This window comes from Diabrotica undecimpunctata, chromosome 1 (genome assembly GCF_040954645.1).
Source record: "Diabrotica undecimpunctata isolate CICGRU chromosome 1, icDiaUnde3, whole genome shotgun sequence".
NCBI lineage: Eukaryota > Metazoa > Arthropoda > Insecta > Coleoptera > Chrysomelidae > Diabrotica > Diabrotica undecimpunctata.
The window spans coordinates 181565468-181578949 of record NC_092803.1 but is presented as its reverse complement, the minus strand read 5'-3'; the positions used below and the strand labels follow the sequence as shown (position 1 = coordinate 181578949).

At 31.3% G+C, this 13482-nt stretch overlaps 3 protein-coding genes across 3 annotated transcripts; 2 read left to right on the top strand and 1 right to left on the bottom strand.

The window, feature by feature from the left end:
* Positions 1-3138: 3138 nt before the first annotated feature.
* CSN6 (COP9 signalosome subunit 6) lies at positions 3139-7399 on the bottom strand. Its single transcript, XM_072520697.1, has 5 exons — positions 7081-7399; positions 6891-7022; positions 6353-6504; positions 4441-4800; positions 3139-3342 (listed from the first exon to the last, which is right to left on the bottom strand). The coding sequence occupies exons 1-5, from the start codon at positions 7295-7297 to the stop codon at positions 3202-3204; spliced, it is 1002 nt and encodes a 333-aa protein (XP_072376798.1). The 5' UTR covers positions 7298-7399; the 3' UTR covers positions 3139-3201.
* Positions 7400-8976: 1577 nt separating this feature from the next.
* On the top strand, positions 8977-11468 carry LOC140432656 (uncharacterized protein C9orf85 homolog). The gene is made up of 3 exons (XM_072520691.1): positions 8977-9115; positions 10487-10846; positions 11117-11468. Exons 2-3 carry the CDS (start codon positions 10502-10504, stop codon positions 11405-11407), a joined length of 636 nt encoding a protein of 211 aa, XP_072376792.1. The 5' UTR covers positions 8977-9115; positions 10487-10501; the 3' UTR covers positions 11408-11468.
* On the top strand, positions 9108-10209 carry LOC140432657 (uncharacterized). Its single transcript, XM_072520692.1, has 2 exons — positions 9108-9229; positions 9498-10209. Exon 2 carries the CDS (start codon positions 9523-9525, stop codon positions 10147-10149), a length of 627 nt encoding a protein of 208 aa, XP_072376793.1. The 5' UTR covers positions 9108-9229; positions 9498-9522; the 3' UTR covers positions 10150-10209.
* Positions 11469-13482: the final 2014 nt, after the last annotated feature.

Genomic DNA, 13482 nt, shown 5'->3' with positions numbered 1-13482 from the left:
GTACATTTTGTTTTGCGACGAAGCTACATTCACAAAAAATAGAATTTTTAATGTACATAATGCACATTATTATTTGTATGTTGGTGACAATCCCCACGTTGTCGAAAAATTTAAGCATCAGCATAGGTTTAGCATAAACAGCTGGATATGAGTAGTTGACGATGATCTACTTGGACCTGTAGAATTGCCTTAAATTCGTTCGTTCGTTTAAATGATGCCGATTACTTACATTTCCTGCAAAATGTTTTAAATGATTTGTTAGAGAATAAGCCTCTAAATACAACAATCTACAACCTCGTGGCCTTCAGCCTCTACAACAATCGCGGAAATTGTCAAATGTCACTCCCATACGCAAACTGTAAAAAGATGGGAATAAGGGCAAGGATGTAAACTTGCCAGGGTAACACTAAATAACCTTGAAGAGTCAGCATCAAAGAAGTACTTGGGAATGACAAGGAAAAACCTACGTTTGACAGTTGGCTTTTTAACTGGTCATTGTCAGTGTCAACTGACACACCGCCATGTAGGAAGTGTGAACGAGAAGACGAAACTGTAGAGCATGTCCTATGTGAATGCCCGGAGTTATCGTTAATACGAGAGTACGCGTTCGGCGAGTCCTGGCCCACAGCTGCCCACATAAGAGAGATGTCTCCTGGTGACTTGTCCACCTTCCTAGAAATGGCAGGATGGACAATGAGCTAAGGGTGACAGCTACCTGGGAGGATGCACAATGGGTCAATTGTGGCCTAAGTGCTGTGAAACTTAACTCACCCTCCCTACTCTACAGATACAGAAGCCTCTAAATATTCGGCAAAATGTACAAGACTTTCTTGATGATAACTACGAAGACCTATGGATTGAAAGAGGCGGTTCAGTTACTTGGCCAGCAAGGTCGCCGGATTTGAATCCTTGCGATTATTGTGTTTGGGGATACATAAAAGCATTTGTTTTTTCCGTTACGATATAAAATTGTGCACAACTATGGCTAAAAATACAAAATGCTTGCAACGAATTTAGAAATAACATTGGAATTTCTGAAATAATTCTGCGTTCTCTAAGCAAAAGAGCTATGTATAGAGTCTAATAGTCATCACATTAAACATCTTTAACTACCTACCTTTGATATGTGTTCTTTTGTGTTAGTTTCGTTTCATAGTAATAAACAGGCTTTATTTTTAAAAACCTTTAAATAAAATTTTGTTTCAATTTGATTTTTGGCTTCTTTTTCAAAACTTTTTTTTACGAATTGTGTGCAGTATTGATTGAAACAAAAATAATTTATAAAATTAATTACGGTACCTATTAATTTAACTTTCATGACGAAAAAATGAAAAATTTTCAAATCGATTTTATTAGAAAACGGTATATCATACAGACTTGAAGTAACGGTCCTTTTATACTAAAATACTTGAAAATTTAAAAATATAGTATCACGAATGTTTAAACGTTAAAGACAAAAAAGTTATAAATTAAAATAACCGTTGACCTACCCAAAACGGATGCCTACGACCGGTACTAGAAATTCGTAATTGATGTGGAATCGATTCAACTCTGGAGGATAAATAATCGTACCAGTTTCTGGTTTTCTAAATAGAAGCATAGTGAAGGTATTTAAAAAAAAATAATTACAAAGCCCCATCTTCAACGAGGTCTAGTTCATTTATGAAGCATTTTCGCACTAGGGGAATTGGGTTAAATTGTCTTATAATTATCTGAGGAATCTCCGGTCTTCGTTTGTCAGGAGAGTTTCTGGACACCGTGTATATGGCAGAGAAGATAGATAATGTGATCAACAAAATGAAAGGAATGCCAGTCAGCATCATCGAAATACTTAAGTGAGTTAAAATGTACAGGAAAAGGAAAATGCTAATATGAAGAAGTGGCTATTATAATTATACTACTCTTGTGGTGATTTATCAAATCACTTGAATGCCGTTGGTGTAATACTGATGGGAACCATAGACCGGCCTTTGATTAATTTCATTCCAAATTCAGAGAGAACTGTTTTATTATAGCTCAAGGCCTACTCAGTCAATATACATAATACAGTGCTATGCTCCAACTGCAGATAAGAATGAAAATGGCGTTGGTATAGTTTATTAGAAAATGGTGTTGGTATGGTTTAGTAGAATGCAATGAGCGAGGCGATATACTATATTTTTCTATCTTACTTTTATCAGCTCTTCTATTATTTTTTCGCTATTTTGTGATTTTAATGCCACATTTTCCGCTTATAATTCTGCCATTTCCACTTGCGTTAGCTGGAAATCATGTTACACTTCATCAATTTTTCGTTTTATTCTTATACCTCTCTTCTTCATACTGCCTAATTTTTTACGTATCTTTTTCATCATTTCCTCTATCTCAACTAAAAGATAGAAACACACCCCCAGTCAGCCCGTCGAAAGAATTATATTACGTTGTAAATTGAATTTCAACTTGCTACTGTGGATTTCTCTCACAATCCGGCAACATTGCCATTCGGCTGGTTAGATTTCGTGACCTTATCGTTCCTTATCTGTCAATTGTTAAGTTGAAATTTTACTGTTTTTTACACTATTTATATATGTTGGCTTTAGTTTTTGAGTTTTTCCTGTCTCGATACTGCTTGCTGTGTATATTTTTTCGACTACACATATTTTTCGACTTTTTGTTGCAGCGAAACAATTCTTACCTGTTATTATTCACACACTGTTGCCCAACCTGAGAGAAATCTATGAAATAATAATTTTGAAATAAAAATTGAATAAGTTGTTTATCTCCAGTAAAAAACGCCTTTTTTGACAGTCGTACTTGTAAATCACCCTGTATATGTTAAAATAGCCAGTGCCTGTACTCAAGAGTCAGAAATAAGCACGGTCTTCCCACTTTTATATGAATATTTTTGGAAGTAAGAATCTGTCTTAAAATTGAGAAAAACGTGAATTTCAAGAAAATCACTGTAATAACCTATTTAAACAAAAAATACAATCCAATTATTATTTTCATCAGTTTTAATGTTAAATATCACCTGCACCTCAATTACTTTAAAAATCCAATCAAAATGTACAGGAATACCTTTAGCTCTGCAGTTATATTCACAAATATTTCTTTTTTTCTCTTGAGACAGTTTCTTACAACTTATTTTTAAGAAAGACATTGTATTTATAGGATTGTTTATTAAATTTTAATAAATAATACAACAGTTAGTGCTCTTAGAAATTAAAAAAAGATACCCCTCATTCTTCTACCCACTCCTTGTCGATCATAGAGAATATTGAACCTTGTAACAAACTGATTCAAGTCGTTGCAGCCTTTTGTTAGGGTTCCTAGGTAAGTCATCAATCCTACATCATTGCATTGCTGAAAGTTACAAAATAAATTAATTAAAAACTTACATAAGGGATCACACTTGTTCCATATTCATTACAGTTACTGGTCTGTAAAACGACTTTGTTCTAATATTTTGTGAATCACACAATACTATTAACCCTTTCACGAAAAAGATGGTAAAAAATGTCAAATAATTTTTGTCGGTGTAGATAAGACAATCACAGCCAGCGGCAGTGTATAAATATCTACTACTGTGGATGAATATTTAGTTGTTAGGGTATGATATCCTCAATAAACTTGACTTGATTTCTCCTTGCCTTCTGCATATTTATGCCATGGACCATTTGTTTGATACATGCACATTCGAGATCAATTGGTAAGTCTTTAAACAAAGAGTGCACTTTCTCTTGCCAGCTCTTCCAATTCAAGCTGTTGGCCAATCAGTGGTGGATTGCCTCCACCGGCAATTCAGTTAAACATATTGATAAAACGGGGGAAAAAAATAACAAGATTATGTTAGGCAAACTGCCAGTAGTAAAGAGAAATAATGGGCAATCTAAAAAACCTTAAGTTAAAAGGATTAGAAGATACCGAAGATCGAAAGGGCACTTTGCCTATTGAGAAGAATGAAGAAGCACTATTTTCCTGAACAAGTATAATAAATATTTAATTTAAAAGAAAGTACTAACTCAATATATTGAGCAAAAATACTTCTATTCTTTCCAAGAGTGAATTTATAAACCTTTTCGGTACGGTACCAGTTTACTAGGATGTGGCTGACTGAACGGGCGCAGACAGCGCTTCCCGTCCTGAACCTTTAAAACTACTCTGTTAAAAATATATTACATTTTGTTGTTTCTTAATAAATTTTTTTTGACGTAGATTGAATAATACTTGGTATACCATCCAATGAATTTTTTTATTGTAAACTAAAGCTACACTCAAATAAACATAAAAAAGTAATCAAATCGCATGTAATGGGATATCATTGATAAAAGTATATGTATTTAGCTTGAATTGCTTCCCGTCTACTGGGTACAGACATTTTTAGCAACTATGGTGGTTTTCTGCTGTAAAAGGGTTAAACTAGGTTTTGTATTAATTGAAAAGTCACACTCTATTACTTACATTATAAAAATCTTGTCTAAATCTTGATCCATCAATAACAGGCAACCTGTGGCATAAAGAAAAGGCATCTCTAAGTACTTCGTGATTCCTCGGTAACTGCCCATTCTGCACGGCTTTCATATATTCAAGCACCAACCTAACTCTAGAATGAAGCATTTTAATGGCACTATGCTGTGCAGTAAGATGTTCTGCTACTAAGGAACTCTCACCAGAATCTGTTGCTGACATTCTAGCCACATGGTCAACACCAATTCTTTCAGCTTCTTCAGTTGCTAGAGTGTATGTAAGAGAGACAAACAGCATTGTGGCTTCACCATTTACTAAGTCTATCACAGATTCGTATAAGTTTACAGGTAAATGCTGAAAATTAAAAGTGTAGTGTTAAAATGTGTATTGCCAGAGTCTACTCTATACTACCCTAGTTTTCAATATTGAACATAATCAACCCCTTGCATCTTTTAGCTTATTTTTGAGAACCCTTGTTATTCATATATAAAAACAACACTGTTATGTGGAAGTGCTGGCTAAATAACTAGCTTGATGAGTATAAGAAAGGATTATGAATATGAAAAACAAATACATTTTATTCACTGACAGTACTAACTGTCTAGTAAATTTAATAATTAGAATCACAATCACTATATTATCTAGATAAGTCATTATACAATATACAACTGAATGCATGTGCTGATAGCCATTGTAACTTAGTAAAAAATTATTCACATTCAGTTTATTAATAAAATAAAACTGCATCAATTAAAACAAGGTTTAATGAAATGTTTGAATTTTTTTAGTCATTTATAGATTAGTATTTACAAATAGAAACTTTTTATTCAAAATTAATAAGCATATGCTTGCATAATTCATGATTATTATTCCTTTTTTTAGACCGAGTTCCCCCAAATAATTTTCAAAGTCAAATTTTTTTTTATTACTAGAAAATACTCTTGGAATAGTATATAATTAGTGCTGAAGGCCAGCGCGACCTTGAAGTAGGTAGAGAAAAAGGGAAAAGCGAAACGCTGCAAGTGGTAAATCCAGCCATTCAAGTGGACCAAGTGACAGCAGCTGTTTACTTTAATCGACTTTTCTCGAAACCCCATTTTTTCAACTGGGTGTCACTAGTATTTCTAAACTGTTGCACTTATAGATAATCCAAACGGCATTTTACTCTTTAGATGAAATTTTGATTTTCAAATATCTTTTGTATGTACCATAAAATTTATTTAAAAAACACGGTTTTTGGAGGAACCTGGCCTTAATGAAAGAAGTCTGCAACAGAAAGTTTATTTCAGCTATTAATTAGGAGTCATAGGAATCTTTGTGTTCTATTTTTCTGACAATGGCCCTGTCAAAATATTTCCTAGCTAAGTAAAACGACTGTACCTGATTTGTACAGAGTATTGTCACCTTAATTGGAAAAAACAATAATTTATTAATACAGACATTGACGAAAAAATCAACCTTTCTCAGCAGTTATTGCAGCCTAAGGTGTAATGTGATGTATCCAGCACAAACACTTTGCTGACAAAGTAACTTAGTGGGAATTTGTAAAATATAACACAGGCCTACAGAAAAAAAAAATTGTTTTGGTTTGTCTTGTAAAAAAAGAGGTTTATTTTGTACAGTCTCAATTTATTGAATCCATCACCTCTTACTGGACTTTATTTTTTAATTTTTTGATTCTCTTAATATTTGCTTTTAAAGTTCTCATAAGAAATGTTAGTGTTCTATGATATATTTAGCATATTTCATTTTAGTCTCATTTCTTTGCTGGTGGTCATTAAGCCACATCCAAATACTGTTTTCATGTTTTTTTGTTCTTATTACATCTTTCCTTTGTTTTACTCAACATATTTGGCTGAGGGGTTAACCAGGAATTTTTAATTATTTCAATACACTCATTACTTACTTCAATATTTTTATCATAAGGATTGAGCTTCAATAAAATGGGAGATTCATTGATTTCACAAATTTGTTTATGAACTTTGATATCCATTTCACTTGGAGCATCACCTGTTGTGTACCAGCCAATGAAATCCAAATCACTGAAGACTTGCTTAACTAAAAAATAATTAAATATGATGTTTTATACCACATTGACATAAAGTACATATATATCCTTTAAATAGTTTTTTTTAGAAATTATTATATGTAAGATCTCTGAAGTAACAATTATATTAAATAGGAAACTGTAGGAATACTATAGAAATAAAAATACAGAGGAGAAGCAGTAGGCACATAACAATCTATATTGAAATTTATTTTAAATGTTAAACAAATTTGTAATAAACCAAGAAAGAAGATTTTAGTGCCTAGACCTTACTGAATGAGATAAAACAAATAAAATGATTGAAACCACTACTAAAACACAAAAAAAAAAACAAAAATATCTAGACAGCCAGTCTTTACAAAAGATTTAATCATAAGTTATGAATAAAACTACTTACATTGCTCTTCTTTCATGTTGTAATAATCTTTATCAATAACTATATCACCTCCAATAAGAGTAAATACTAACTCAAATGAGTTCATAACTTCAATATTTCTACCCTTTTGTTTGCCAATCAAAGCTCCAATGACTAAAATATAAAGAAAAATATGAAACATGCACTAATCTATTCAATAAATGTAATTTACCTTGTTGGACAGCTCCTTCTTGGGCCCTTTCTCTAGTCCAATGTTCTGATACATTCATTATTACAAGAGGATGAAGGGAACAAGTGATTGATCCAACAGCTCCAGGGGCCATTACATTTTTGCCTGTATCTGTGGTTACATCCATGGAAGATTTTGAATTTTCAGCAACCGGAGCTGTTTCCACCTCAACTTCCATTGCTTCCTTGGCTTCGCTCATTTTTAAAAGTTTTTGACTATTTGTATTTTTACAATATAAACAACAAAGCAGCAACCGAAAATCAGAATTGAAACACTGAAATGTCAGTTTGTCATGTCAATATCATCTGTCACTGTAATGTGTCCAAACCACAGCATAGACCATCGGCATAGACACAAATTTGTTCATTATCTGTGATCTGTAATTATACCACTATACTATATTATTCTGTGACTATACCACAGAATCACAGAATAAATAACAATTGTTTATTATAAACCATAGATAAATAGGTAAATATATAAATATAATAATTTATATAATAAATAATAAGTAATAGATCCAAATAGTGTATGTATGGCAGTGTTGCCATTTCATCATAATGTATATGTTTTATGCTTCAAATTATAGAGGATATTTAAGCTTTTAAAAAGTACATTTTGTACAAAAAGTACAAATTCTGCAATTTTTTAATTTATATAAAACACGAACGAATAAATATGATATTACTTGAAATTCATTATTAGAAAACTTTTTTGGCCATTGTCCTTTGATATATTAGCGGATAAGCGGATAGATTTGGCAATGGAACCAGAACCACAGCTTAAAAAGAAACCAATATACTGTGCTCTGTGCCAGAACCCTTAAGCCACCAGTTGCCAGATTGCAACAAATGTCTTAGTAACTTTATTATGTACATATTATTATTTACTTTTAAAAAACTGTTTTAGAACTATTTTAAATTTTTCTCTTTTGGTAATTATACAGACACTATTAATTTCTATATTCTATATATTTCATTTGAAGCTATCTTCACCCAGACCTATTATGAATGATGCCGCGCATTATGCGTCTATTCTATACAATAATCGTTGCCAGGCAGCTCATCTCTGATCCTTGCCTATACCTAACCTCACTCAACAAATTATTAATTAGGTATTTAAAATGTTAACGTTTCGAATAATATCCAGGTTATATAAAAATTATTTCTTCATTCATGTAGTACAAACCGGTACGTTAATGTCCACTGGAGACCTAGTGGCTCAAGTTTTTGTTGAGAAAAAAACAGACTTGATAGATTTTAAAAGAACAATAAGATTTGGCTTTGTTGGAATTTCTGTGGTGGTACGAATTAATTTTTTTATCTAAATGATCAATATTATGAAACATATTTATTTTAAGGGACCCGCAGTTTCAGTATGGTACAGACTTCTTTCAAAGTCCAAATATTCATTATTAAAACGAGTAGCAATAGACCAGCTACTTTTTGCTCCTTCCCTTTTACCTGTAGTGATTACTTCAGTTAATGTATTAAAAGGACGAAACTGGATTCAAATAAAAGATGAACTGAAGAATAAATATTTTCATATCTTAATTACTAATTATAAAGTATGGCCTTTAGTACAATTTATAAATTTTAAATATATACCTGTAAAATATCAAGTTGCTTTTGGACAAGGTGTAGGCATATTTTGGAATACGTATTTATCTTTAAAAATCCAATGAATATATTAAAATCACAGTTTAACCACAAATATTCTTTTTTATACTATGTTAAAATATTTAAAAATATTATATTTAGAAATATTTATATTTAATTGTAAACAATTATTTTTTACATTTTAGCGATAATGGACATGTTATTTATAAATAATTAATTTAATACTATAGAAATAATTTAAAATAAAAATATGTTTTATTTATCAATTAACATTTAAAAAAATTGTCACATGATCTATCACCAGTCAAATTCAAATGTCAACAGGAAAGTAACCTTTCATCAACTTCAAAAGTTTGATATTTTATATTTTTGAGGTTAATAAAAGATTTTATGAATTGGTAAGTACGAGAAAGTATATATCATTTTTAGTGGCATTCAATATAAACCTACTAGAATAGTATTTATAAAGTGTAATAATATAAAAAAAACGTTCGCAAATTGTCGAAAAAACAGTTAAGTATTTTTTATAAAATTTGCTAAAAGTACTTTTTTTTTCCTTTTTTCCGAACTTTTTTCCTAAAAGAACTAAATTAAAAACTGTATGTTTTGAATTTTGAACAGTTTTCTCTGTGCGTCTCTATGGAACAGTAAGTTAAGGAACAAGTTACAAGTACAAATATCTATTGCCTGCACTACAAAACAAAATATGCCTTACTATGTAAACAATACAGACAAATTGTCACGTTTGATCAATATTTGTCATGCAACGATTTTTTTCAGATAGTTTTGAGATGTAGTGGCCAGGATGTTTCGTCAATATAGATTATTCCAGCGCATTTTTCGATTGTACAGTCATCGCATACCAGGAATTGTAAACTTTAGACAATACAAGGATATTGTAAACCTAAATCTGCTGGCTGGAACTAAAATTTGTTGTACTGCATTGATGGCTGAAAAGGTGTTGCAAGAATCACTAGAAGATGATATCACTAAAGCTTTACAAGAAGGAGAAGACGCTATTATCAAACTAATGAACCAATTGAGAGATTTTGTGGTGGTGGTGAGTGAAGAATATAGAAGTTGCTTGTTAAAACAAATGGAAATTGTTAAGAAAGCCTCTGATTTAGGCTCTTCAACAGAATTATGGGATGAATTACCACATTATCGAACCTTAGCTAGTGAACTTAATAAAGAAATAATTGAATATTATACCTTATTCAAGACATTGGATGCTTTAGCGAAAAATAGATCTACTTTAAAGGATACTGGTGATGGTATAGTAAAAGATGCTTTACAAGTGTTCTTAGAGATACAGACTTTTATAGAAATACAAGTTTCTGAAAATCAGAAGATGGAAAAAGAGCTACTGAAAGTATTAGCAGACTCAATAATTAAAGAGACCATACAAGAAGTTTCTAGTGAAGAATACTAGTTTAAATGTTTATTTATACCTATTATTTTACTCAATAAAACCTGTTATATATCAATTTTAGATTTCGTTGTGCTTATTCTTTGCCCTTCTTCAGATAATCTACTATACAATAACTTAATAACTATTTTTTGTGATCATATTAATATTTTAGTGAGCATATTTGATTTGTACTGAAACCTAGCGAGTTGTTTATGATGATAATGCAGAATTATTATATTTAAGTAATTAATTAAATTTCATAAAAACGAAATCAAGAGACAATAATTTGCAGCAAATGTTTTTATACATGTTTAATTTTAAATGCTATATCATTTGTCACCTTCCAAATATTTTTTAGATCCATTAATAAACCATGAGTACTCAAAAGGGAAATACTGGCCGTACTCGTCCCCAGAAACACAAAAATCGTTCAGCTTTCAAAAATAATCTCCATGATACCAACCACAGGACCAAGATGATCAATTCTATTCAAGTTAGTGATGTCTGTGCTCGCTGTAAAGATATTATAGAATGGAAGATAAAGTATAAAAAATACAAGCCTCTGACACAGCCCAAAACATGCAATAAGTGTGGACTAAAAACAGTTAAGAAGGCATACCATGTAATGTGCTCAGATTGTGGGAAGAAATTGGGAGTATGCACAAAGTGTTGTGAGAAAAAGGAAGTTTTTGTTGCTGAACCAACTGAGAAACAACAGGTAACTTTTTTTTGTGTTTTTGGAAGTTATTTTCATGTAGAGCTTGTACCATTACTATTTAAAATTGCTTAAGTCCTAATATAGCTGTTAAATTGATTAATTGAAGGGATGCAGTCCAATAGCTTGAAGAGATAAATTGCTACAGTTCAAAATTTTGTTTTTGTCCATCTGATTTTTTAAGATTAAGAAATTTTCAGTAGAATTAGATGCTCTTTAATTAATTTATGTATATTTTCATTTGAATAATTACTTATATTTAATTTTTTGTAGTTGCAACTGGACAATGAGCTTAAAGATCTGTTACAGTCATTGCCAGAAAGAAAAAGAAGAACATTTATAAGATATATGAATAAAAAAGATAAAGATAAAGAGGTAACAGGTGAAGATAACAAATTAAAAGAAGCAACAGAAGCAGAGGACAGAAAAGATTTGTTAAATAAGTTAAAGTCTTTGAAAGTCAATGAGGATGATGATTTTGATGACTTTGATGAAGATGATTCTTGTGATGGTAGTGAGGATGAAGAAGGTAGTGAGGATGATGAAGATATTGAGGATTCATAATATTATGAAAAAATAAATAAAGATGTATTGTTTATTTATAATAAAAAAACAGTTTTTGTTATGTTTTTTTTTGTTCTTAGTATTAACTTTTAGCTCTTAGTTCTTCTATACTTGTGACCCTACTGCTTCAATTAATCTGTGATGTCTACTGACTTTTTCATTCAACTTTGATCAGACTTTCCTATCTGCTGAAGTTCAATAATGAACCACAAAACAGTTGAATAGTACAATTAGTCCACGCCTTTACCAAAAATGAAATGTTAATACACCTTTGACAGCAGGTGACATGTAATATTTACACATCAATAATTGTTTTGACTAACACATTTTTTATTAATGCAAATAATTCGATTCAATTTAATTTAGCAGTTATTCCTAGTATTATTAATATTTTCATTATAGATAGTGAATATTCTGATCTTGAAATATTTACTCCATAGTAGAAGAAACTGCAGTAAAGAAAAATGTGGCAGAATTAAAAAAATTCAGAAAATTCAAATCATCTACATTATGGTCCAGGTATTCTAAACTAAAAGCAACCTTAATTATATTATTAATGACAAAGTAGACATTGTAAATAGTCTAAACTAATAGCATAGGTATCTTAAATGAAAATCAAGAAACAAACCTAAAAGTTGACAAGAAGGCAGCACAGAAAGTGGGCAGAAAATGTTGCTGAAGAAATGTGGGTCACTGATGAATAAACAACTAGCCAACAAAAGATATGCCACCCACCAACCAATTATAAAAAGCAATAGAATATGTATGCCTGAGATGGCATACATTTTTTTGGCAAACCAAACACTAAAAATATAAGCAGTAGTTATTAATTAGGACAAGTATAAAAAATTTAAAAAAATTCTTACAGGTGCCATCTTACCCAAATATTTGTGGGTAAGACGGCATACCAAAATAAAAATATAACCTACACTCTACATATATTAAAAGTATATATTAAACATACGCAAATGTATGTTTTTTTGACTATACCCGTGCTCACTTGACATGTTACTATTTTGTACAAATCTGACATCTGATCCATTTCTCTTGAAATCGTTTGGTTAAAAATAGCTTATTACAGAATATACAATCTACATCTTCATCGTTAGCGTTATGAGCAAATAACTATGCTCGTGTTTCCCTCACCAAGTAGCCTACAGCGATGCCATATTATGTATTAACAATCTAGGAAGAATCTGTGCTTTGCCATCTCACCCAGTATGTCTTAGAAATGAAGATCTAGCATCGTCAGTAACAAATCAAAAGATAACATGAATACTTCGGAGTCTTTATGTGAAGTCTCAACACTACCAGAAGACGCACAAAATATAAACTCCAATATCAACAAACTAAGAATTTCCACCAATAAATCAACAACACAAGAAAAAGAAATGGCCATAGAAAAAGTGAAAGAGCACAAAGCAGCCAGTCCTGACAATTATTCAACCACAGCTGACTGCAACCAAGCATCATAACATGGAGAGAAGAAAAGTTCTTAAAGAATGGAAAAGCTGGATAGGAATCACACTTCTAAATACCATAAATAAACTAACAGCAATTATGAACAACAGCAATAATTAGATACGCGGACGATACAGTAATTTTGTCAGAACACATTGAAAGGTTCCAAATTCTGTTTGATTGTATGCACGAAGTACGAGAGAAAATGGGCATTAAAATATCTCAAACAAAACCAAATTTTTAGTCTTAACCCACATCCATTTGCAAAACTTCAATGAAATGAAGTCCAACTTGAAAAAGTTTACAAAATGACATAGTTGGGAACTGTCATAACGGGCCTATTATTATATCCAGACATAAAAATAAAATGCAGAATAGCAATGACTAAAACTACTTTTATGCAAATGAAGACATTTCTTTCGCCAACGTTGGATAATTCTGATATGGCACGTGAAGAAGAAGAATTATAAACAACCGATAGACAAACGGTGTGTAACCACTGTTAACAAAAGGTACAAGCCAGTTTCAGACCGAACTGATCAGGCACAGACCAAATTAACATACTTCTAGTGTAATCAATTCTACAACTTTTTATATGCTTTGTGGATTTTAAA